Source organism: Delphinus delphis, chromosome 21, assembly GCF_949987515.2.
Source record: "Delphinus delphis chromosome 21, mDelDel1.2, whole genome shotgun sequence".
NCBI classification, from domain to species: domain Eukaryota; kingdom Metazoa; phylum Chordata; class Mammalia; order Artiodactyla; family Delphinidae; genus Delphinus; species Delphinus delphis.
In genome coordinates this window covers 22,480,057-22,504,299 of record NC_082703.1, presented here as the reverse complement: position 1 = coordinate 22,504,299, position 24,243 = coordinate 22,480,057, and the positions used below count along the sequence as shown (strand labels likewise).

Here is a 24,243-nt window from a genome sequence, read left to right as displayed (position 1 = left end):
ATCAGACTCCCTTACTTCAGACTACACTACAAAGCTACAGTAATCAAGACAATATGGTAATGGCATAAAAACAGAAATACAGATCAATGGAGCAGGATAGAAAACCCAGAGATAAACCCAAGCACCTATGGTCAAACTAATCTACGACAAAGGAGCCAAGGATATACAATGAAGAAAAGACAGTCTCTTCAATAAGTGGTGCTGGGAAAACTGGACAGCTACATGTAAAAGAATGAAATTAGAACACTCCTTAACACCATACAGAAAAATAAATTCAAAATGGATTCAAGACCTAAATGTAAGACCGGACAGTATAAAACTCTTAGATGTAAACAGGAAGAACACTCTTTGACATAAATCACAGCAAGATCTTTTTTGATCCACCTCCTAGAGTAATGGAAGTAAAAACAAATATAAACAAATAGGACCTAATGAAATTTAAAAGCTTTTGCACAGCAAAGGAAACTATAAACAAGTCGAAAAGACAACCCTCAGAATGGGAGAAATATCTGCAAATGAATCAACGGACGACGGATTAATCTCCAAAATATACAAGCAGCTCATTCAGCTCAATATCAAAAAAACAAACAACCCAATCCAAAAATGGGCAGAACACCTAAATAGGCATTTCTCCAAAGAAGACATGCAGATGGCCAAGAGGCACATGAAAAGCTGCTCAACATCACTAATTATTAGAGAAATGCAAATCAAAACTACAATGAGGTATCACCTCATGCTGGTTAGAATGGGCATCATCAGAAAATCTACAAACAAATGCTGGAGAGGGTGTGGAGAAAAGGGAACCCTCTTGCACTGTTGGTGGGAATGTAAATTGATATAGCCACTGGAGGTTCCTTATAAAACTAAAAATAGAATTACCATATGACCCAGCAATCCCACTACTGGGCATATACCCAGAGGAAACCATAATTCAAAAAGACACATGCACCCTAATGTTCACTGCAGCACTATTTACAATAGCCAGGTCATGGAAGCAACCTAAATGCCCATCGACAGATGAATGGATAAAGAAGATGTGATACATATATACAATGGAATATTACTCAGCTATAAAAAGGAATGAAATTGGGTCACTTGTAGAGATGTGGATGGATCTAGAGACTGTCATATAGAGTGAAGTAAGTCAGAAAGAGAAAAACAAGTATCATATATTAATGCATATATGTGGAATCTAGAAAAATAGTACAGATGGACCTGTTTGCAAGGCAGAAACAGAGACACAGATGTAGAGAACAAACGTATGGATACCAAGGAGGGAAAGCGGCGGGGGTGGGGTGGTGGTGGTGGGATGAATTGGGAGACTGGGATTGACATGTATACACTAATATGTATAAAATAGATAACTAATAAGCTATTGTATAAAAAAATAAAATAAAATTCAAGAATTAAAAAAAAGCTTAAAAAAACAAAAAACAGATGTACCATACTAATGTTAGATGTTAATAATAGCAGAAATAGATGTGGGATTTAGGAAATTCTGTAATTTTTCTGTAAATCTAAAACTGTTCTAAAATCTCAACTAAAAAAAAATTTGATATAAAGAAGCAATTAATGAGTATGCAGCCAAAACAAAAAAAGAAACAAATACCTGAGTCCTTTTTAACCCCTGTGCAATGTGTTCCAGGTATCAGACAACCACAGGTGAAATCCTTCTTTCTCTAACAATTGACTACCGTCTTCTCCGCTGAGGGCAGGGACCCTGTGCCTGTCCTTTCCCCTCTCAGGATCCTCCGGGCACAGCTCAGAGCCCAGCGCAGGGCAGAAGCCCCATGAGATTACGGGACGAGCCTCTGCTCCGTGTGATGTGGCCAGACACCCAAGCAGCATCACTGCCTGTGTCCCTCTGCCCTATTTTTTTGCCCTCCTCTTCTCATCACTGCTGAAATTCTGTTTGGGGAGCACATTCAGTTTACAAAGTGCCCCACCAATATCTGCTTGTGATTAGGATCTTGCCCGACGCCGCCTTCGATGGGGCTTGGAACCTGTGGAGAGAGAGGCAGAGGCCCGGGGGCGGCCAGGCTCCACTTACCGCCACCTGCACCGACTGCATGGCCAGGTCGCACGGTGGCTTCAGGGCCCGCGGCCGTGTGGCATACCAGAAGGTGGTGAGCGCCGCGAACGCACCGAAGCCCATGAGCGTGTTGGTTGGAAGGGTGCGCACGTACTGCCGGAAGTCAACCATCTCTGGCATCCGAAAGAACTGGGACAGCTCGTGGGCTTGCATCGTCCTGGGTTGGTAGCACCCTACACCGATATCTGCCAGAGAGAAAAACGTCACGTTCATTCCAGGGTGGCGCGATGCTGCTCCAGACTCCCCGGGGCCGATCATCAGCTCGACGCTGGCTGACCAATCGGGGGCATTAAAGCCACAGGCTGATGGTCCAGGTCTTTTCCTGGCTGTCAAATCTCATTTTTCTAAAAACATTTTAGGAATTCGTTTTACTTCTATCACCTTGTGTAAAGTTTTCGTTGACCATATTAAAAAGATTCAGTCACTCAGAATTCCTGCCATATAATGTTCCAAGGGGCATAAGTTACTATTTTCTTGCCTTATATTCTCTCTCTTGTTCTCTTCCACCTAATCAAACACACTCAACTCTCATTATCACAGCTGATGGGGAGAACAGAGAGCAGAAAGTAGCCCGAACCACCCGAAGGCCATCAGTTTCCATTTCTTCTGACAAAGCTCAGCACAAGCTCCCCAGCTGGTGAAAGAGACCAAGCCGGGTTTTGAGTGGGCCCCTCACCTTCCCCACAAAAGCAGCCGTATAAGCGCAGGGGAAACTGGCGTTGGCTACGCTAACAAAACAGTGTCACTTATATTCCTCAAGCTATTATAGCTAAAATAAATAATAAAAGGGTGTGCATAAATATCTAGAGATATTTATCTAGCAAATATCTAGAGAGATTATAGCATAGTATTTGAGAGAAAGTACAAAATAGTATTTAAGATCCTAGATTCTACAGCCAAATCCCACCCCCCCCAGCTCATCAGCTGTATGACTGGGGACAAATCACTTGCCCTTTCTGTGCCTCAGTTTCCTCAACCATAAAAACAGCACCTATCTCATAGGGCTTTTATAAGGACTAAATGGTTCACATAAAGAGCTTAGAATGGTGTGAGGCACCACAATGTGTTCAATCCACGTTGGGCATTATTATTATTTCCTCTATCGACATTCTGTGATTAGTCCTGCATGGAGAACAGTAAGAGACAGAGGTAACAAAAGATGACACAACTACGAGGAGTTTACATACAAAATTAAGAAGCCAAAACACACAGAAGAAAATCAGATGAACAGCCCCATATATATATTAAAGCCTCAAATTGAATATTATAAACAATTTATATATATATATATCAATGTAAAAATTAATGTGCAGTACAGAGAACAAATAAGAATAATTCTAATTAGAAAATTATTGATGAATAACTGCTCTAAAGTATGTTTGGCAGTACAGGGAAGGAAATCCTAGGAAACGATCTGAAAGACTTTTCTCAGAAACTGCCTGGCAATGCGACATGTTAACCTTTATCATTAATTCAGACGGTATTTTTGAGCTCCTTATTTTATGTTTTTTAAACAGCTAGGTTCCAAGACTGAAAATCGTTTTTTTTTTTCCAAATATAGAAATCCTCTTCAAATTTAAATCTTCATCACCGTATATAGAGCTGCAGAATATCAGGGGCTTTCACTGGCCGTCAGTTCTCTAGGAGGCAATGTAATGCAATCTTGTGCTACAACAGCCCCGTGTAGGCATACATACACACACACAGACACACAGACAATTTTGAGCTTTAACATGACAACGGAGAAGGAGCAGGTAAGTGCATTTCTGCAGGTCATAACTGTGCAGAGAAAGCACCAGCACTTATAAAACCACTGACCATCTGTGCCACCAACAGCTGGCTGCTGGGTGACACACCACTGCAGAAACAGACTAGGCCGCGGGGTAGGGGCGGAGTAGGGGGTGGACGTGCTCACCCGGTGCTTAGCCAGCCTGCCAAGGTCTCTCAGGGCATCCGTCACATGCGCAGTCCTGTGCTGCTGCCCACTGGGCTAAAGGTAACTAGCAGACAAAATCCGTACTTGACTTCCCAAGAGAACAGACAGGGGAGGATAGGCCAATGAGAAGCTGGGCGCAGTCACCCCACTGGGCAGGGACAGGACCAGTGAGTGTCAATGCCGGTGCCAGTTCCGAAGACAGACACTGTTTTCTTTCTGCTCAGCATCCCAAGGAGAGACAATGGGCATATTTTTTTTAAAACCACTGAAATGAACGATCAGATGTTGGGTGGTCATGTCAAACGGACATAAGACAGATCAAGAAAGTAACTGATTATCGGTACACTGACAGCAGGTTTCTTCTAGATGAATTCATAACTCGAACTGAACTACCCCAGCCATTCAACAAATCTGGGCATCTTGTGTGGGCTAGGAGCTGGGAAGAAAGTGCCAGATGAGCTGGTCTGGGCTCTCAACGGGCTAACCAGCTAGTGGGGGAGATAAACAAGCAGTATCTGTCTGCAAGGTGGAGTAAGTGTTAGCACCGTTAAGATCCAGTGATCAGGGAAGACCTCTCTGAGGAGGGGATGTTTACACCGAGACCTCGAGGATAAGCAGACAAATCAAGTCCAGGTCTTACTGGCCCCGAGCGGTCAGATTTCACAAACAGTATTGCAACCCCACGGTTGCGCAGAAACCTTATGCATACAGTGTGCACACCTGCCTTTCCCTCCAATCATCTGGCTGTCTGCATCACCCCACAGCACTTCGAGTCTGGATGGGAGGTACCCACCCTATTTATTACACACAAGCCTGCCCTTCCCTCCTCTCTCCCCAAAGTCCCTGAAGTCATTTCCATGAAACCTAGATCGTGCGAATTTACAGGAGTTGTTCAACAGACTCACATCCCTGTGTGAGAATATTAAATCATCCCCCCAGAAACAAACACAGTCATAAACAAGTGATTAATTTTTTATATTCTATTATATTCAGCATCAGCAATAGGCAAGCTACAAGTAGACGGCGTTGTACTAAGGAAGAAACGTCTACTTCTAGAAATAGGTCTAGGAAAGAAAACTTAAAACAAAACAGAACCCAGAAAATTGCTGATTCGGTAGCATTATACTAAGAAAGAAATAAGGAAAGAAAACTTAAAACAAAACCCAGAAAATTGCTGATTCGGTAGCATTATACTAAGAAAGAAATGTCTATTTCTAGAAGTAAGTCTAGGAGAGAAAACTTAAAAAAAAGAAAAAACAAAACCCAGAAAATTGCTGATTCAGTAGCATTGTACTAAGAAAGAAATGTCTATTTCTAGAAATAAGTCTAGGAAAGGAAACTTAAAACAAAACAAAACCCAGAAAATGGCTGATTCGGTAGCATTGTACTAAGAAAGAAATGTCTACTTCTAGAAGTAAGTCTAGGAAAGAAAACTTAAAAAAAAAAACAAAACAAAACCCAGAAAATTGCTGATTCGGTAGCATTATACTAAGAAAGAAATAAGTCTATTTCTAGAAATAAGTTTAGGAAAGAAAACTTAAAAAAAAACAAAACAAAACAGAAAAGTGCTGATTCAGTAGCACCCATGCAAGAACATTTTATTAGGTACTAATCCGTAACACTAAGGATTTCAATCCAGCTAAATTCTTATCTTTCGTGGGTGATGATGACAAGCTATCGCAGTTTAATTCATGCCTTTTAGCTGGCAGCCAGGTAGCGAGCTGCCAGTCCACTTTGCTGAACAAATGGGCTAATGCTGTCCATGGGAGAACTACAGTCCACACAGGGAAGAACGCAGGCAATGCCTCACGCAGATCCACGTAAGGGAGAACTCTTCGATGTGAACGGGGAGCGTTATAAATCTTTTCCCTGCCATTTAACTGCTCTTAAGGAAACGGCACTTGGGCTATTTAGAAATGGAGGCAGACCTACATTCAAAGAAAATTAGCCACAATAAATAGCCTTTCAATGCTCCAGCTGAACACAAACACCACGTCTTAAGACAGTCCCAGCAGGTCTCTAAGAAGTATCAAGACTCACGTACTTGCAACAAGCGGTTAAAACCCAGATTTTATGCTTGTTCCAACGGTGCTCTAGTTGGAATCTTTTTCCTAATTCTTAAATTTCCACATCACCATCTCAGGCAGTTTTTTATAGCCCAGGCATATAATCATGGTGCTGTTTGCTAAGAACATGATTCAGTCGGCTTTTAAGCCGGCTTAAGCGGCCAGTATTTGTTGCACACACAAGGCTACTGGCAGCCAGCTCCTCCTCCCCTATAGCTACTCTCACACCGACAGAAAGTGAGCTCGCTCAGTTGAGTCTTTTGAAATTCCTATAAAGCTGGAGTCTAAAACCACAGGATGACGGGGAGTGTTCCAATGGTGGGGGAAACCTGGCACAAGCTCACTGCAAAGAACCAGAGCAGAGGACGCCTTTAAATAGACCTGGGTAGAAATAGATGTACGAGCAGGGGAATAGAAACTGGACTGCATGACTGTCAGAAAACAGAAATCCTGGCACCCATCTGCCCGAACTTTGGGAAGAGGAGCTAAATGATACAATTAGCATCAATGTGGTGTTTTGGAAAGGCTTTCACATCGTGTGTCTCACTTAAACATCAAAATATAAAATCTGATGAGGAAACAGAGGCTGGACACTTAACAAGGCTTCCGGAAGGTATCTCCCAAGACCGGGACATCAACCCAACTAAACTCATGCTTTTTCCTCTACAGGAACAATTCTTACCCTGTGCTGGGCCGCTGACTCGCTCCACTGAGAACATGCACGTGCTTGTTTGCACCTGGGGCTCCCAAGCCCCCCACAGCCCACACCCCAGGTTAGGAACCATGAGAGCAGGCGGCCTCTACAGGTCCCTCCAGCACTCACACGCCACAGTATTAGGAGAGCTCGCCATCTGAAATCCATCTCACTCTCCATGTCCTACAGAACCGCTAGCATTCACCCCTTTACCTTGGCCTGGGAGCATGTGGGTTCAAGGCCCACTGTACACAAAGGGTCACCTCTTACCATTCCGTTTGCACCAGGAAAAAAGTGGCTCAGAGCCAGAGGTGACTCACAAGGGCATCATTCTCTATGGACACACACACACACACACACACACGCACGCACAGCTCCTGCGATTCTGCAAACAGATACTTACATTAGCATTTTATTTTCTTCGTGTCATTTATAAATCCCCCAAATGGGTGAGCTGGATGTTTCTCTCCTTCTAAAGTTCCTCGAGCTTTCATCCAGCTAAATAATAGCGGTCTGATGGACTATTTCACCAGGAATGCAGCCCTCAAACAAACCCACACAAATAGTACCCTTGCCCCGGCAGCAGCAAATGAAGAAGTCCTGACGTCTCGCCTTCAAGTAGCAAAAAGCCAAGCTGGCGAGATGCTGCCATTCTTTATCCACCTCCTCCCCTGCACAACAGGCTATTTACAGAGGCCTGAAAGTGCCCTCTGTGTCCGGCACTAGCTGGGCACAGCTCAGCCTCGAGAGCAACAAGAGAGCAGCAGCCAGACCGTGTGCTGTTCTTTCAACGGGGCCTCTCCAGACCCGCTGGATTCTTGCTCCTTAACCCTGGCTGGCAAAGTACCTAAAGCTAGATTTGCTTGAACCATCCCCTCTGGAACCGAAGGAGCAGTCAGGCTCCCTGCAGAGAGTGGGAGCTACAGAAGCTCCACAGAGGTGCCCAGGTCTGCTGTTCCAACCCCATCCCACGGGGGAATTCCTGACGGCGGTCGCTGCCCCTGGACCATCTCCTCATCCGGAGCACAAGAAGGACAAGGACCACTTGGGTCACTCAGGGATCCCAGGCACAAGGAGCAAGTAGTTCCACAGGGAATTATCCCCATCCGCCGCCTTGGGGCTTTCCTCCCCAAGGAAGCATAGTAAACCTTAAAGCCGCCTAATTTTCATTAAAGTGATTCTGTGTGTGGATCCCCAGTTCCATTTCCAAGAAGATTTTAAAAGGACAAAGGGAGCGGAGATGCTTTGTTTTTAGAAAACTGTTCTATTGAAATAGTTGAGGCAAGCTGAGTAATTCTACACTCAAGCACTCCCTGCCCATCTCCTTAAAGCTGTCCCAGAGCGGGACACAAAGCTTTCACAGGCAAGTATAGGGCTAGACTGACTTTCTACCAGTAAGATTAGGGCCAGGCCTCACCCGTTCACACTGGCCACCAGCCACCACTATCACATACATCCCAAAATAAAGAGATTCTAAATATAACGTGCCCAACTGGAACAGATCAACTTTTAGGGATCAGATGAAACTGGTCAAATGCCTGCTTATTACAGTCTCTGTATTCACCAAGCTATACATATATTTAAGTCACACAACAATATACATTACTTTAGAAATATTTACTGGTTTTCTATTCACATTTCATTAATATTTTATTCAAAGTCTTTGAACATGCTTCTTCCAACAGGGTCTTCAGAATCTCCAAAGCCACATTTTGAGGATTAACAGTTTTCTGTGGCCTATCTTCACATTTTTCTCTTCCATTTAAGCTGGTTAAGTGGAAGCATTTTTTGAACTCCCATCTGCAGCTACCACTGCAAAAATTCTCCCAGGTCACAGGACCACATCTGTATAATGTTAGGACAGTTAAAAAAAAAAAATCTGTCCTATGGGTCCATATTCATATAACTAAACCACATACTTCACTGCTTTTTAAACTGATGTTTAAAAGGTTTTTATAATAATATCCAACGCTTGCCTTTGTAAAGTCCAACCCCCAGAAGTAATTACCCAGCCAGCATTCAATTTCTTTGCCTTAGACTTTTACAAGAACCCAAGATTTGGATTGGCAGGTGTGGCTTCAAGACAGGGTGCCCAGGCTTCCCTGGTGGCGCAGTGGTTGAGAATCCGCCTGCATTGACACGGGTTCGAGCCCTGGTCCGGGAAGATCCCACATGCCACGGAGCAACTATGCCCGTGCGCCACAACTACTGAGCCTGCGCTCTAGAGCCCGAAAGCCACAACTACTGAAGCCTGCGTGCCTAGAGCCCGTGCTCCACAACAAGAGAAGCCACCGCAATGAGAAGCCCACGCACCACAACGAACAGCAGCCCCCTCTCGCCGCAACTAGAGAAAGCCCGTGTGCAGCAACGAAGACCCAACGCAAACAAAAATAAATAAATAAAATAAATAAATGAAAAAAAAGACTGGGTGCCCCTCTACTGATGTTGTTCAAAATAAAGTGCCCGAGAGAGCACTCTGTAGCGTGAAAGGCTTGGTAAGACTTTAACGTGAGGACTGAAAGAGGGTTTGGGAAAACCTCACCTTCTATTGGACACGTACATGATTTAATATCCACTTGGGGGTACAAACTTCGAAAACTTGCAGACGCCATTCATGAGGCTTGGAAGTAAACTGCATAACAACAATACAGACAGAAAATAGAGAATAACAAGGTGCCAGTAGGTGCAAAAGAAACTGTGGACACCATCACACCGTCTCGGGGGAGCTGTGTGTGGACGCAGGAGGTGAGTGTGGCCTAAGAAAATGAGCGTAACTTCAGGCTCCGGGGATGAGAAGCAGCTCCCCACCTCAGCTCAAGGATTTGGAGCAAGTTAATCCGGAACGCATGACAGGGTAAGCTGCACGGGAGATGGGAAGGAAGATGTTTGGGGAAATCAGCGTGAGGTTACGATGTCTGTGAGGCCACTGTGAGTGAAGCACGTAGCACGTGTCAGGCCGGTGCGAAGCAGTCACCCATGAGAGCACGTGTAGTAACAGTCCTCACTGCACGGAGTTGTTACTGTCAATGCAAAGACCAGGAAACCGTGCGGGGAAGGTCAAGTCCCTCCCCAGCGCCACATAAGAACAGGACTAGAGGCTGGGCTGAGGGCAAGGCCACTGGACCTTAAGAGGCAAGTGCTGGCACCCAGGCACACGGTGATTCAAATCTACACAAAGGTGGGACACAATGCAGAGGATGACAAAAAGCGAGGACACATAGGGCTTTAAAAAGCTGGGATGTGACCCCCAATGTCCACCCACAGGTGAAGAGATAAACAGAATGCGGTGCATGCACACGATGGAATATTCTTCAGCCTTTACAAAAGACGGCAATTCTGATACACGCCATGACGTGGGTGAACCTTGAAAACGTTATGCCAAGTGAGAGAAGCCAGACACAAAAGGACGCATACCATACGATTCTGCTTATACCAGGGGCCTAAAATAGGTGAATCATGGAGACAGAAAAAGACACACGGGGGTGGGGGGTTTACTGCTTCACAGTACAGTTTCTGCTTCGGAAGATGAGAAATTCTGGACTAGAGTGTGGTGATGGTTATACAACGCTGGAAATGTACGTAACGCCACGGAATGGCACACTTAACGCCACAGAATTGCACACTTAACGCCACGGAATTGCACACTTAGCGCCACGGAATTGCACACTTAGCAATGGTTAAAATGGTAAATTTTATATTACTCATATTTTACCAGAATTTAAAAAAATTTAATCACTGAAAAAAAAATATGTACCAGGATTCAGTAACTAAGTGGATATAAATGGAAAAAAGAGAAGGAATTGGAAGGTGAGTTTTGGAGTCTGGAGAATGGTGGTGGAGCCATGAAGTGCGGAGGTGGCCGTGAGGCATCTCTAGGCCCTCGTCCTGGCGCAAGTGGAAGGGCGATCCCTCCTCTCCCCCTGTCCTCCGGGCTCCCCTGCCAACCCAGCCTCAGGGCTGCCGCGGAGGCAGGTGTCACAGCGCACGCCACCTCCATTCCTCCTAGGCACCCCTGCCCTTGCTGCACCGTACAAGCCCCCCAAAGCCCAGAAGAAGGTCCCTGTGCCTCCAAACCCACTCCGCAGTCCCCCTCACCTACAGCTCTCCTCCCTGGTCCTGCTTTAAGATGTCCAGGGCTTCCCTAGTGGCGCAGTGCCTGAGAGTCCGCCTGCCAGTGCAGGGGATGTGGGTTCGAGCCCTGGTCCGGGAAGATCTCACATGCCACGGAGCAGCTGGGCCCGTGCACCACAACTACTGAGCCTGTGCTCTAGAGCCTGCGAGCCAGAACTACTGAGCCTGCGAGCCACAACCACTGGGGCCCGCGCGCCTAGAGCCCGTGCTCTGCAGCAGGAGAGGCCACCACAATGAGAGGCCTGCGCACTGCAGCGGAGAGTGTCCCCTGCTCGCCCCAGCTAGAGGGACCCTGCGCACAGCAGCGAAGACCCAACGCAGCCAGAAAAAAAAAAAAAAATGTCCAAATCCTACCCAAATAGGCCAGAGGCTGCTTTCCCGAATAAATTCTTACAGGACCCACTCAGTCAGAAGCCGGGAGTCCTTCCTCTGAATTCCAGGAATGCTTTAGTTGTAGCCCTCGTGTGGTCCTTAGCGTCTCCTGTTTTGCGCTTATGGCGAGTGTATGCTTCCCGTGGGGAGAGGCTACCCCTCCTCATGGACCAGAGCCCTGGCCCAACCGTCTCAAGATGCCCTCAGTGCTTAACATGGTGCCCTGCCCAGAACAGGTGCTTCCTAAACATCTCCTGAGTCATGAACGACCCTCTGTGATTCTGCCCAGTTCTCTACTGCAAGCCTCTGGAAGATGTGTACACAGAGCTGTGATTCTCCAAAGAGAAAGCGGGTATTCAGGCCATTTCCAAACTTCAGCATCTTCCCTTGGCACCCTCGCTGCTGCTATGAGGCAGTGAGCTGGGAGGAAGCAGCACCTTCCAGGGGACCTGAAGGGGAAAGAAACAAACCAGCAGACAGGATGGTAAGCCACTGACTGAGAGGCTACCTCAGAATGTCCATTTTCCCATCTTCCCATTGCCTATTTCTCAAACTCTTTCACTTATGTATGATGTCACCCCCAAGGTCATCTAAGGGCAAGGGTCCTCACTTCTCCTTTGTAGAAATCCATTCAGACATGTGATTGCAGGTTAGTTTACAACAAATCAAGGCTGCCCATGAGGAAGACAAGACAGCAAACCCCTTTCTTAAATAGAACAGCCAATGCCAGCGGAAGGGCTGAGTCCAGAGCCTGACCCCAGGGCTGGCCACCAACTTCTGTAAGTGAGTTTTATCTCTGAAAGGAAAGCAAATCCTCCCAACCACAGAAACTGCCCAGGGGCTGGAACACAATGGCGGGCTCGCGTGAGGAGCCCTTAGAAAGGCCCAGGGCGTGGATGGGTGGGTGGCCATCTGGGATGCAAGGAATGCTCGAAGCAGGACCTGTCCAGCATTCCCCAGAGAGAAAAAAAACCACCAAGCACAGCTCTCCTCCCTTCTCTCTTCAACACAGATACAGAGACCTGTCAGGCACATCCACTTGGGAAAACGATAATTATAGTCAGGCCCTGCCTGGTGAAGATATGCAGGTCACCTAAAAGCCTCTCTGTCAGGGTGAAATTTTAGTGGCATGGATTTAAGAGGAAATGTTTCCATTCAAAAAAAACATTCCGAAGAGAAGCAAGATGTTTCCACTGGTCTTCAAACAGCGATTCACTACTGTTAAGTGGTATCTAGATACGAGTCACGACGGGGCAGGGCTGTTTCTCAGGAAGAGCCAGAGAAGGGAACGGCCCTGGACAGAGCAGACCCACAGTCCGCCGGCTCTGCTTCAGCGGCTGGAGACCGGGCGGCTGTTTGTTAGGCTGGGCCCAGGCTTCTGCGAGAACCAAGACAGAAGAGGCTCCTGCAGGCGAGGCTTCCCGCTCATCAGTGGGTCTGACAGGCATGTTGTTTCAGCTGATCTGGGCACACGGAGGGTCCTGATTACGTCTGGGGGCCTGCATGTCACAGAGAATGACACCGTGGTATGGGGCAGTCAGGCAACACAAGGAGAGCCTGTTACGATAATAGCTGGAGAAGAAATAAAATTCCTGTGGCCACTAAACAATCCAGAAGAAAAGATTCTCTACCTTCCTGGCATGTAATGAACCACAAAGTAAACCCCGAAGCAGAAGGCTCCCCGAGAGGAGGGGACAACAATCGAACAGGAAACAGGACCCACGTCTTTCACAATGACCAGGGCTGGACCCAGCTGGCAGGGGCCCTCCTCTAAGGGCCTCAGGACCAGGAGGAGGTCCATTTGTTTGAGCAGCTGCACACAGAGAAGGCACCGAAGTCCTGGGGTCCCTTCAGATGCTCTGTCCAAAGCTAGCAACTTCCGGTAGTGGCTATGGGAGGGGGCAGAACAGAATCATGAAAGAACGCTAGACCCACAGGCACGGAGCTCTCTGTCCAGGTACTGGCTGTGCCCCGTGAGCTGCAAAACCTGAGCCAGCCCCCTGCTGCCTGCGCAGGCCCCCGGGGGACAAGGAAGGGAGGGGGAACAGAGGGAAGCTCCGCCCCTTCTGTCTCCAACACCACAGAGCATCTCCAAGGTGATGCTCAAGGAGGCAAAAGCTGGCCGGGCAGTCCTGGCACTTGGGACTAAATAACAGGATCCCACCCACCCAGAAACTCCGGGTGATGGAAGGACATAAAAAGAAAACAGCCCATTGTTAAAAAAAACCATCAGGGCTTCCCTGGTGGCGCAGTGGTTGAGAGTCCGCCTGCCGATGCAGTGGACACGGATTCGTGCCCCGGTCCGGGAAGATCCCACATGCCGCGGAGCGGCTGGGCCCGTGAGCCATGGCCGCTGAGCCTGCGCGTCCGGAGCCTGTGCTCCGCAACGGGAGAGGCCACAACAGTGAGAGGCCCGCGTACCGCAAAAAAAAAAAAAAAAAAGAAAAGAAAAGAAAAAAAGCCCCCATCAATTCTATGGGTATTTGTTTTATGGTTTTATTACTCTTTGTACTTTGCTGTATTTTTTTTTTTTTTTTTTTTAGTTTCTCAAGATAAACAAGCTATAACTAGGTCAGGTCAGTTCATTTCCTCCTGTATTTATGTATTTCTCACCTGCTCCAGAAAGGGCCCTGGGTGGTAACCTGTCCTTCCAGCAAAGTGACAGATGGGGTGAAAGCCCCTCCCAGAAAATATATATCTAAGCTCTCACCGTCTGCCCTAACCTGTAAGAGTTAACACACCTGCAGGAGTTAACGCACCTGCAGGAGTTAATGCACCTGCAGGAGTTAACGCACCTGCAGGAGTTAACGCACCTGCAGGAGTTAACCAAACTATTCAGGGCCCTGGGCTCCAGGAGCCAGAGGGGAGAAAGCACTGTGTATGGGCTGGAGCACAGAGGGAGGGCAGTCCAGCGAGCCGAGAGCCAGACAGGAACAGGCAGAGGCAGCTGGGGGTGGGGAAACGTCAAGGCCCGGCTGTGCTGGCAGCACTCGGGGTGGCGGGTAGGTTAAGGACAACAGTGACATAGACCAGAGGCCCCGACACGCCTCTCTCCCAGGAGAGCAGCCTGGCGGCAGTCTGAGCAAAGCTGGTGCAGGAGCCAGAGGGAAGCAGGACCAGCCCTTGCAGCTCCCAGAGGTTGCAAATGTCAGTGACCTGGATAAGCAGGCTGAGGGGACACAAGGTTGGGTAGAGATACTTACACCTCTGAAAACAGACCAAGGTTCCAAAGGGACAGATAAACCAGAGAAATGGCTAACAAAGCAGGGGTGAGTGGAACACAGAATAAAAGGCAGATTTCTACCCAGAGAGAGAGCAAGGCCAGCTACTCCCAAACTTGGAAGAAATCCACTTTTGAGCGTTGACAGATCTCAGCTCTGGGGACACCGTCAGTGGTGCGGCAGGAAAGCGACAGGAGAAACAGAGAAAAGGTTCAAGCAGGATTTGGCTCACTGTGTGAGAAGGGATGAGGGAGGCCTCGGTGAGCGAGGGTTACACCCAGAGTTCAGGTAACTATAAGAGGTGATTAGCCCTGGGGAAGCTAAAGACAAAACGAATCTAACCAGTTACAGAGGATTATAGAATAATGACCCAGTGTTTAAAAGAAGGAAGGGAAAAAAAAGAGATTGTCCCATCTGGCCGTACCTCCTCGGAACAGGTGACGCTAGTTGGGGGTCTTTATTTTCCCTTTATGTTTTGTTTAAATTTTTATTATGAAAATTTCCAAATCTATTCAAAAGTATACAGGGTAGTATAAGAAGCCACCATGTACCCATAATAACCCCAGCTTCAGTTTCAATAATGATCAACATCTTGTCAGCATTGTTTCATTCTTAAAAAACAATTTAAAAGGAAATCCCAAACTTCTTATCATTCAAGTGACACTTCTGAGGCCCGTTTTAGCTCTACGATCCTTTTAGCTCTACGATCCTTTTAGCTCTACGATCCTACAGCTTTGAGAACTTAGTTAAGAGGAGTAAAACGGGCACAGATGCTGTAACCTGCCACTGACCAAAGGTTTAAACAAAGACAGCCAACTCAAATATTGACTTGAAGTGGCCAACCCAGCATGATATTTAATTGTCCTGCAAGAAAAAGGTACATATGTACACACTGAGAATATTTAGGCAGCACCCACTCTACATCAAGCACTGCCTGACGCACAGGAGTGAATGAATAAAACAGAAAAAAATGAAATCCTTGTCCTAAAGATGCTTCTTTCTACATTGTCAAGTTTTGGCCAAAGGCAAAACATCTTCCAGATTTAACCTGGCTCTCCTAAAGTCAGAGGCTAATTTGACACGAATCACAACCCAGTGTCACAAAGCAGTGTCTATCCCCCCTTAACTAACAAATTCCTTTCTTTTAACAATGGCATTTGGAGGGGTCTTGCCCTACTGGTGGCAGAGAAGGAGTTAATTTTCTGGCTCTCTAAACTTCTGACAATGCATCAAAAATCATAAGTAAATGTATCCCTGATATGTAGATGCACTTATTTATAAACTGTATACATGTACAAATATTTTCTGAACATTATGAAACATACAATTATGAATTTAAAAAGAACGCTAAAAAATAAATATCTACAGAAGTTCTAATACATCCACCTGCACCCTTATAGATGGTCTCCCCAACCTGGGGCACATGCACCCCATCTTGGAGACCAGCGCCCCACCTCCTCTCTGTCACCTGCCTGGCTAGAGTCTCTGTCAGTTCCCGACTACGGGCAGCGGTAAATACAACTGCTAACCGGAGCGCCTGCAAAAGCCTGCGGCGCCCAGGACGCAGGGTAACAGTGCCGGCCCAAGCTGCGCACGGACTTTCTATCCAGGGGGAGACAAAAATACTCCGCGTCGCCCTGTGATGGAAAGAAGCGTGCCGGGGAGGGCAGTACAGCACACGTCACAGGCACCCGGGCTAGTGCCGAGGCCAAGCGGACTGAGCGGGCTGCTCTGGAGGGAGGAGACTCTAGGCAAGGGCCCCGGCAGGCTAAGGGCCTGGCTCATCGGAGGCGGTCTGTCCCGGGACCTCAGCTAGAGTCCCTGCGTGCCCTGCAGAGAGGCCCTGGAGTCTGACGTGCTATTCTCTGACTCATGCCAGGAGGGGAAACACAGCCCGGCACCGCCTCCGGCATCTAGCCTGCTTGGGCTGCTGGGCATACCCTCTGCATTGCGGGTCCCTCCCCGGTGAGCTGGTTGGTTGGATGGTGTGACAGCAAGGTCCCTGCCAGCTACTCAGCCTGGGGCGCCTCCGGAGATTTTCAACGCCTTGATCTCAGCTACAAGATCTAAGCCTTGCACAGGATCATAACATACAAACCTGGAACGATGAAATGTACATTCTTGTCAGTGACACCGTCTATGAGACATCTGTCCATCTGAATGTCTCCTGGTCTCAATCAATCATCAGATAACACTAAGCACTTACTGGCAGCGAGGCCCTGCGTTAAACGCTGCTGAAAACAGAAACAACGGTGACTAGGTCTCCTAAATGCACAGAGCTCAGGGCGTGGCTGGGGGACCTAGTGCGGAAGTGAGCTATGCGCGTACGAAGAGGCAAAGGAAGGGCGCTGGGGGGCGCTCAAAACGCGGGGTAACCAGTACAGCCTGGCACCAAGCAACTGGAAAAGAAGGAGGCCAACCACCAGAACAGGGTTCAGGAGAGCCTCCCCGGCCAGGCGCTAACTCTACAGTTTCTGAATTAGGGGTGAGGGCTCTTGGGGTAGCAGCTGTCTTCTAACCGGAATGGGAGTGTTTCATCATTTTAACCACCAGTTGCTGTCAGCCGAGGGTTTCAGTGAGTGATGTGGAGTCTGAGGACGGCGACGGTCCCTCTGGGGAAAGTGCCTCTGAAGAGTGGAGCGATGGGCAACGAGGGTGGGATGAAGAACGTCACTGCAGACGGGGGACGGTGGGCACACAGGCCCGGGAGGCTCGTCCAGGGCACGGGACGGTGAGTTGGGTGGAAGACAGAGTAATGGGTGCAGAGGCCTTGGTTCAACCCTGTGCCACCAGAGTCTCTTTCCAAAAGTCTCAGCTTGGGCTTCCCTGGTGGCGCAGTGGTTGGGAGTCTGCCTGCCGATGCAGGGGACACGGGTTCGTGCCCCGGTCCGGGAGGATCCCACATGCCGCGGAGCGGCTGGGCCCATGAGCCGTGGCCGCTGAGCCTGCGCGTCCGGAGCCTGTGCTCCGCCAACGGGAGAGGCCACAGCAGTGAGAGGCCCGCGTACCGCAAAAAAAACAAAACAAAACAAACAAAAAAAAGTCCCAGCTCGTGGTGGTTTGGGAGACTCATGGGAAACAGCAGGTTGGAACCAGACCCCAGAAGCCCCCGAGAGCCAAGCTACGTGAAGACTTGGGGCCTTCCAGAGGGGCCCTGGAAGGTTTCCGGGCGGAGGAGGGATTCGATCCGAACTCTGTGTTAGGAAGAGTCATCATCCTCCCCTTCTTTTTTTAACTAAGGACTTTTGCTGTCTAAACTGGAGGTGACAGACTCTGGATCAGGGCAGTGACATGGACAATGAAAGGAAGAAATGTGTGTGTGCTGGGCAGCACGGTACAGAATAAGCAGGACCTGCTGACTGGCAGGATCTTGGGGCACAAGTCAAGGATGACCCCGAGGTCCAGCTGTTCCTCGAACAGGCATAGGGCCCAGGGACAAACGCCATGTGTGTCACGGCCCGAGGGGAACACAGTGTGTGTAACCTTGGTAAGTCACCTCCTCTCCTGCACCAGGTACTGCATCGGGCGATGAGTGAGTTAGGCTCAGGGACCCAGGGAACCTGGGGTGCGCTGGAGTGTCTCAGAGGTGAGGAAGCAGCCGCGTCTCGAGTCTCTGTGATCTGGGATTCCCACCCCTCCCTCCTTAAACCATGGCAGCCCTGCTTTTATTTATTTCATATATTGGGGTTCTGCCTAAAATTGTTCTGGGGAAAGGAGGCCATAACCACTGGACTATACCTCTGTGCCTTCAAACCCTGCAAATCCACAATTCTATTCTCTTGTCTATTAAAAGTCTCCAGCGCGATCTAGAACAAGACTAACTTCCAGGGCACGCAAAGCCTTTTACTCTTTAATTTTCTAGAACGTCACAGCTGTGTAACAAGTGATCTCATCACTCGCCGAATGGAGCTGAATCAAAATCTGTTGTCGTTTCAGCCCGCTGGTAGTAAAGACAGCGTGTGAATGAGACAGGGGATGACCAAGGAGCAATGATACGGAAGAAGAACCAGCTCTGTCCTCAGTCTTGCCGGATAACCTAGAACTTTCCAGGCCCCCCCGGACTAAGAACCCTTCAAGTTCAAGAAGCAGAGCCAAGCCATTAGGCGCTCCGGCCCTGAAGCCAAACTGCCGAGGTTCAAACCCTGGTTTGGGAGACTTAATCCCTGCACCTGCTCCTTTACCTTCCGTAAAATATGGATAAAAGTAGGACCTACCTTACAGGGTAGGTGGGAGGATTAATGTGTTAACAGATCTGAAGCACCAAGAACAGTGCCTGGCTCTATGAGCTGTCATCACCCCCCATCCTGTCCACTCAGCTGACACTGCCTTGCTCTGCAGTTGACAGCTGAGCCTGGAGGGAGAAACGAGCTCCTGCAGGAACTTTCTCTTTACTCTGGTTAACAAAAGAATAAATGGTACTCAGGGCATTTTGGCCTTACGTATATGGATATTTTTCCCACAACAAACCTGTGGGGAAAGTGCCAACTTCTACAGCGGCCAAATAAGTGTGCAAATGGACAGATAATACATTTATCAGAAGTCCCTCTAGAATGAGGAAATGGTGCAAAAGGCAGCCCACATTTCCTCCTGTGATGCCCTAACTTCTTTTCACTTACCTTTCCAAAGCATGAAATCCTTATTTGAACAGCTTTTGACTAGAACACATGAACCCAAAAGTCCATTAAAACCATACACTAATAAAAATAATTTCCAAATCATTGTCAATTTCAACAATTTTAAAGCAGAACTTGCCCAAACTTAAAAAAAAGATATACTGAAATACGTAAGAAGCTTGGTGAACTGCTCTGAAATAGACAGCTGTTCCTAAATATCCAACGATAGGGGAAAGGTGAATAAATTATGGCGCATCCCGTAAACCATAGAAGGCAGTCACCTTCAAAACTCATTTTTTTCAATAGTATGTAACATGAAAAAAATTGTTCACGATATAACTTAGGTGATTAAAATTGATCAAAAGTTTTACCTTCTATTAAAAATATACACTTAAGCTTAAAAAAATCTGGAAAAATACCAAAAGGAAATACATGAAAATGTTACTAATATTCAATCTCTTGAAGAGAGGTTTTTGTTTTTGGGGGTTTTTTTTGGCCATACCATGCAGCTTGCAGGATCTCAGTTCCCCCACCACGGACTGAACCCGGGCCACAGCAGTGAAAGCCCAGAATCCTAACCAGTAGGCCACCAGGGAACTCCCAGATTTATTTTTTATAGTTCACAAATTTTCTATAACAAGCATAGATTCCTATTACAACATTAAATGTATATATTATAAAAATGATGTCTTATTGTATACTGTATTTATATAAACATATAATTTTATTTATACATACAGATTTTCTGAGGCAAATAGTTTTGACTTAGATATTAGACAGCTTTCAAATTTTATTTAGAACTTGAAAACTACGTGGAGGCACCAGGCCTGAAATCTTAGATTCTAGAGACAAGACGCTGGCCTCCAGCCACATGTATTCTTCTGCAGCAGGGAAACAGAGTCCTCACCCCCAGCTAAGTTTTTGGCCAAAGAAAGTGCCACCCCTCCAAGCCGGCCAAATTTCAGAGAAGGCTGTGTCATATTTCTCCTTCCCTCTTGATTCCACAAACGTTATGACTAATAACTGTGTTGCCTCCAACACAGTTAAGAAATCCTAAATGTTAGGATGTGAGAAAGCAGAAAAATGAACCGAACTCAAATTATGTGACCCTTTTCTCTTGTCACTGTGGTACAAATTATGTATCACCTCGAGCTTACACAAACTAGGATTTCTTAAGAGCTGGCATTCAGCATTTTAGATGAGGAAAGGGTGAGGAAATGGCATGGAGTTGTGGACACAAGCACTGGTAAGTTTGCCTCTACCTTCTAGTTCATCACGTACAGCTATGACTTCGGGGCTTGTGCTTGTTTAAAAGCTCTCCAAAGCTCCTTTAAGTACTAGAACGTTGAAACTCAAACTCAACCCCTGGCACCTTCTCTGTTCCCTGAGACTTGGCCTCCAGGCAGGAGTGTCAAAGCAAAGTGACTCTAATGTGTTTGTCTGCACATCAAGTTGGACCGATAACCTTCAATAAAAACTCTGGCATCTTTGATCTCCCTCCTGACTGGCCACGGCCTGTCAGACAGCAGAGCTTGAAGAGGACTTAGGATAACTACAGCTCTGAGCTGCCTTAAAGGATGTTCTTTTGTATTTTCTAAGACAGGGAGTCTAACACATTGCATCATCCAAACAATACTGTTCACAAAACGTGATTAATTCTGTCAACACTGACAGAATTTGGTTATAACAGATAGTAAATGCAAAAGAATAATGGACATAGGTGGCAAATTTGCACAATAAATTCAGCAACCGACCTTAAAAAATTATCTATTCCCCCAAGGTTACTGAGTATCACATCTAGAAATTACTACTATTCCTACAGTCTCCCTCTTTCCAGGAAAGTGAAACTTGAAGGGAGAGAGGAGAAATCCCCAGCTGTAATGACAAAACATGATCTTTCCCCAGGCCCTCCTCCAAACTTCCACAAGACAGCTACATCAAAAACCAAAGATGTAACCAGCCCTGGATATCAAGCAGGACACTGTGGCATGCGGTACACTGTCAGCTATTCCAAAGCTCAACCAGAAGCAGAGACAGTTATGAACACTTGACCTTTGTGATATAAACAGACACCTGTCTCTACCTGCCTTTGTCACAAGTATCTATGTCTTAAATGCCCCAAATTTAAAAGCCCAGAGATTCTTTTTAGTCAGGCTGCTCACAACGATAATAAAAATACTGCCAAACTATGCATAACAGAGACGGGAAGGAAATAGGTCAACATGCTTATAATTGTGAGAGAAGGGCGATTTAATAAAAGCCTTTTCATTCTACAGCAAATGCAGAAAACAGAAATCTGTAACACATGGTCTATGATGCGTCTATCTTATTTTAAGTGGGGGAGGGAGGTATGAAGTGTGCTACTCTTCAGGGTTTGCTTTTTCTAGTCACAGAATTTTAGCTGTGAAAGACTTTGGTCTAATGCAGTCTTTTCCAAATGAGGAGTCAAGTTTCATACTAGGAAGGGATTCTCCCAGTTGAGTCAGAATAAGAAAAAAAGTCTCCCAGGACTGGCTCTACCCTGATGGCAAGCGAAGGTGAAAGTCCCACCTTCTCAAGCCCACCCAACCAGACTGTCAACTCAGACTTTAAGTTTTAAGCCAATCTAACCTGCCACCTCCATCTGAAAACTGCATCAAACCAGAGGTTTTGACTGGCTTTTTGTTTGTTAAGTGTTAAGCAAATAATTGTTTACACTGAGATAATCACAGGTGAAATCTGTGTCAGAAACTGAAATTTAACCAGTTTCTCTTATGCTAAGCAAAGGTCAAAAATAAAAGTAAGAATATTAACAGTTAGGGCACTCTGTATATTCCTGCATCAACAAGAAGCTTAAAAGTCTGAACTTTCAAAGGCAAGGGCACTTTTATAACGGTCTTAGTTAAGCTCCATAACCTTGAAAGTGAGTGGGGTGGGGAAGGAGTCTGGTCTCTCGGTTCTCGTGCACGTGTTCATTCAAGTCACCGTCTAAGCTACACGGTAATAGATAACATGATTTTTGCTTCCTAATTTCAAAACATGCCAGGCTCTTTGTTCATTCAAGTCACCGTCTAGGCTACAAGGTAATAGATAACATGATTTTTGCTTCCTAATTTCAAAACATGCCAGGCTCTTTAAATGACTCCATCACGGCCATGTGCAGCGGATATGGGCACTCCTCTGCAAGCACCGCGAGAATTTCCACATGGTGGCAACAGACTTTTGATGCTGCCTTTGACCCTCCCGCGGGCGCTGCGCGCAGGGGCCACCGTCACGCCGAGGCTGGGAGACCGCCTGCTCCGATGCTTCCACGCGCGGTCCGAGAGCGCCTGAAACCCCGCCACGGGGGCAGGAAGGAGGCCGCGGCCCAGAGAGCACCGTCACGGCCCCGCCGAATCATCGCCTGGTATCTGCAGCTCCGGGTCCGGCTTCCCGCCGGGCCGGTCCCCGCCGCCACACAAACAAGGACCCGGTCCGGCGGCGCGCGTCACACGCACCACGCTGTGCACCAGCCCCAAACCCGCGCCGCCCGAGGGGAGCTGCGGGCCCGCATCCCCGGCTCCGGCACGGGAAGCGGCGGCGGCTAGGGCGGCCCGGAGGCCTCCGCTGCGGCGGGAACCCGAGGAGCTGCGCGGCAGAGGCCGGAAAAGCGGAACGTCCCTGCGAGCCGAGGCCCTGTTCGCGTGCCTCCGCTGCGGCCGCAACCTCCTGGGCTCGGGCCGGCAGGGCAGCCTCAGCCCCGCGCCCCGCCGAGACGCCGGCGCCGCAGCGGGCACGGATGCGGCTCCCCGCGGCAGGAGCACTCACCTCCTCCACAGGTTCGGCCGTGCACCGCCGGCTGTCACCGCAGCCCACTGCTGACCCCGAGCCGACTTCGGATCCTATTTAAGGGGGCCGCCGCCACTGCGTGGCTGGCTACGCCCCACGCCCCGCCGCCTTGGAGCCAGGCTGCGGCGGGTGCTCGTGCCGCGCCCGCCCCGCCCTCAGGCCCCGCCCCGCCCCGCCCGCCGCGTGCTCGCCTTCCCGTCTGGTCGCGCGCATGCCGGGAGGGCACGGAGTGTCCCGGGGCACACGTATCTCTAGTCGTCCGAACTGCCGTGGATTTCATAATGAGTCCGAGGAAGGGCAAGGGGTAAATTGTGGTGGCTCAGCCCGGAAGGCTGCGGTGCTGCGGCGGCCGGGAAACGCCGTTTTGCGTTTTCCACCCGCAACCGCGTGCCCCGCTGACTCCTTGGCGGGAGGGGGCTTTTGCAGGGAGGGGCCCTGGGGGCCCGAGGACTTTCCTTTCCTATTTTCGTTGGCAGCGACGTGCGTAACCCCTTTTAACCTGATTTCACTACAGCCCCCACATAGAGTTTCGCCACACTCCCTGGCTGGGAAGGCTCTCGTCTGGATTTCTGCAGAGCCCTGGACATGAAGCAACCCGGACAGATGAGCCCAGGTATAGGTGGAGCAGAGCGCATGCTCGACATCGCTCAAGGGCGGTGTTCACCTGACAATTCCTGTGGCCTGTCCACTGCTCAGTCCTGGCTGTGCTATTGTGAGGACTTCTGTCTGCGAGCATGCGATGCCGATTTGGGGCTTTCAGAAGCCAACGCAATTTTTTTCAGGCTCGGAGCCCAAATGTTATTTTTCCTCTTAGCACCTGTGGCCTGCCAGTATCCTTAACCTCTAATACCGGTGGTCCCAGTTACAGTGGCGCTTGTGCCCCGCAGTGCGTGGAGGGCACTTATCTAGTACTGCTTGGAATTGGAGGCAGGAGAAGAATTATTGTTGTAATAAACACCTCTAATAATGACAGATAACTTTTACTGAAACATTTCACACACATTATTTTATTGAATCTTCATCATAACCCTATGAGGTGGGTGCAGTCATTATTCCCTTTTCAGATTCAGAAACTGAGGCCCAGAGAGGTTGAATGCTAGTGAGGGCAAAAGTCACTGGGAACTCAGGCAGTCGGCCTCCAGAGCACGTCCATAATAGTCAGGCCGTGCAAGTGTACTTGTACTTAACATTCTGGTGAACTTGTGCTCACGGAGACCTCAAAGCGGACTGCAGCTGACTCCACGATAATCTCCTAAGGACTTCCCCCTGGGCTTCTCTCACTGCTCCAGAAGCTGATGGTGAGGCAGCCCA

General features: G+C 48.1%; 1 protein-coding gene across 2 annotated transcripts in view; it reads right to left on the bottom strand.

Moving 5' to 3' along the window:
* The window catches only part of ACSL1 (acyl-CoA synthetase long chain family member 1), a 72,322-nt gene extending 49,277 nt beyond the window's left edge, over positions 1–23,045 (bottom strand). Inside the window, exons 1-2 of one of the 2 annotated variants that reach the window (XM_060001208.2) lie at positions 22,912–23,045; positions 2,051–2,277 (exon numbers count right to left, since the gene is read on the bottom strand). In XM_060001208.2, the coding sequence (XP_059857191.1) occupies positions 2,051–2,245 (195 nt within the window). In that variant the 5' untranslated portion in view covers positions 2,246–2,277; positions 22,912–23,045. Of the gene's footprint in view, positions 1–2,050; positions 2,278–11,273; positions 12,080–22,911 lie in introns of those variants that run through there. The other variant, XM_060001209.1, reaches the window with a different exon arrangement.
* Positions 23,046–24,243: the final 1,198 nt, after the last annotated feature.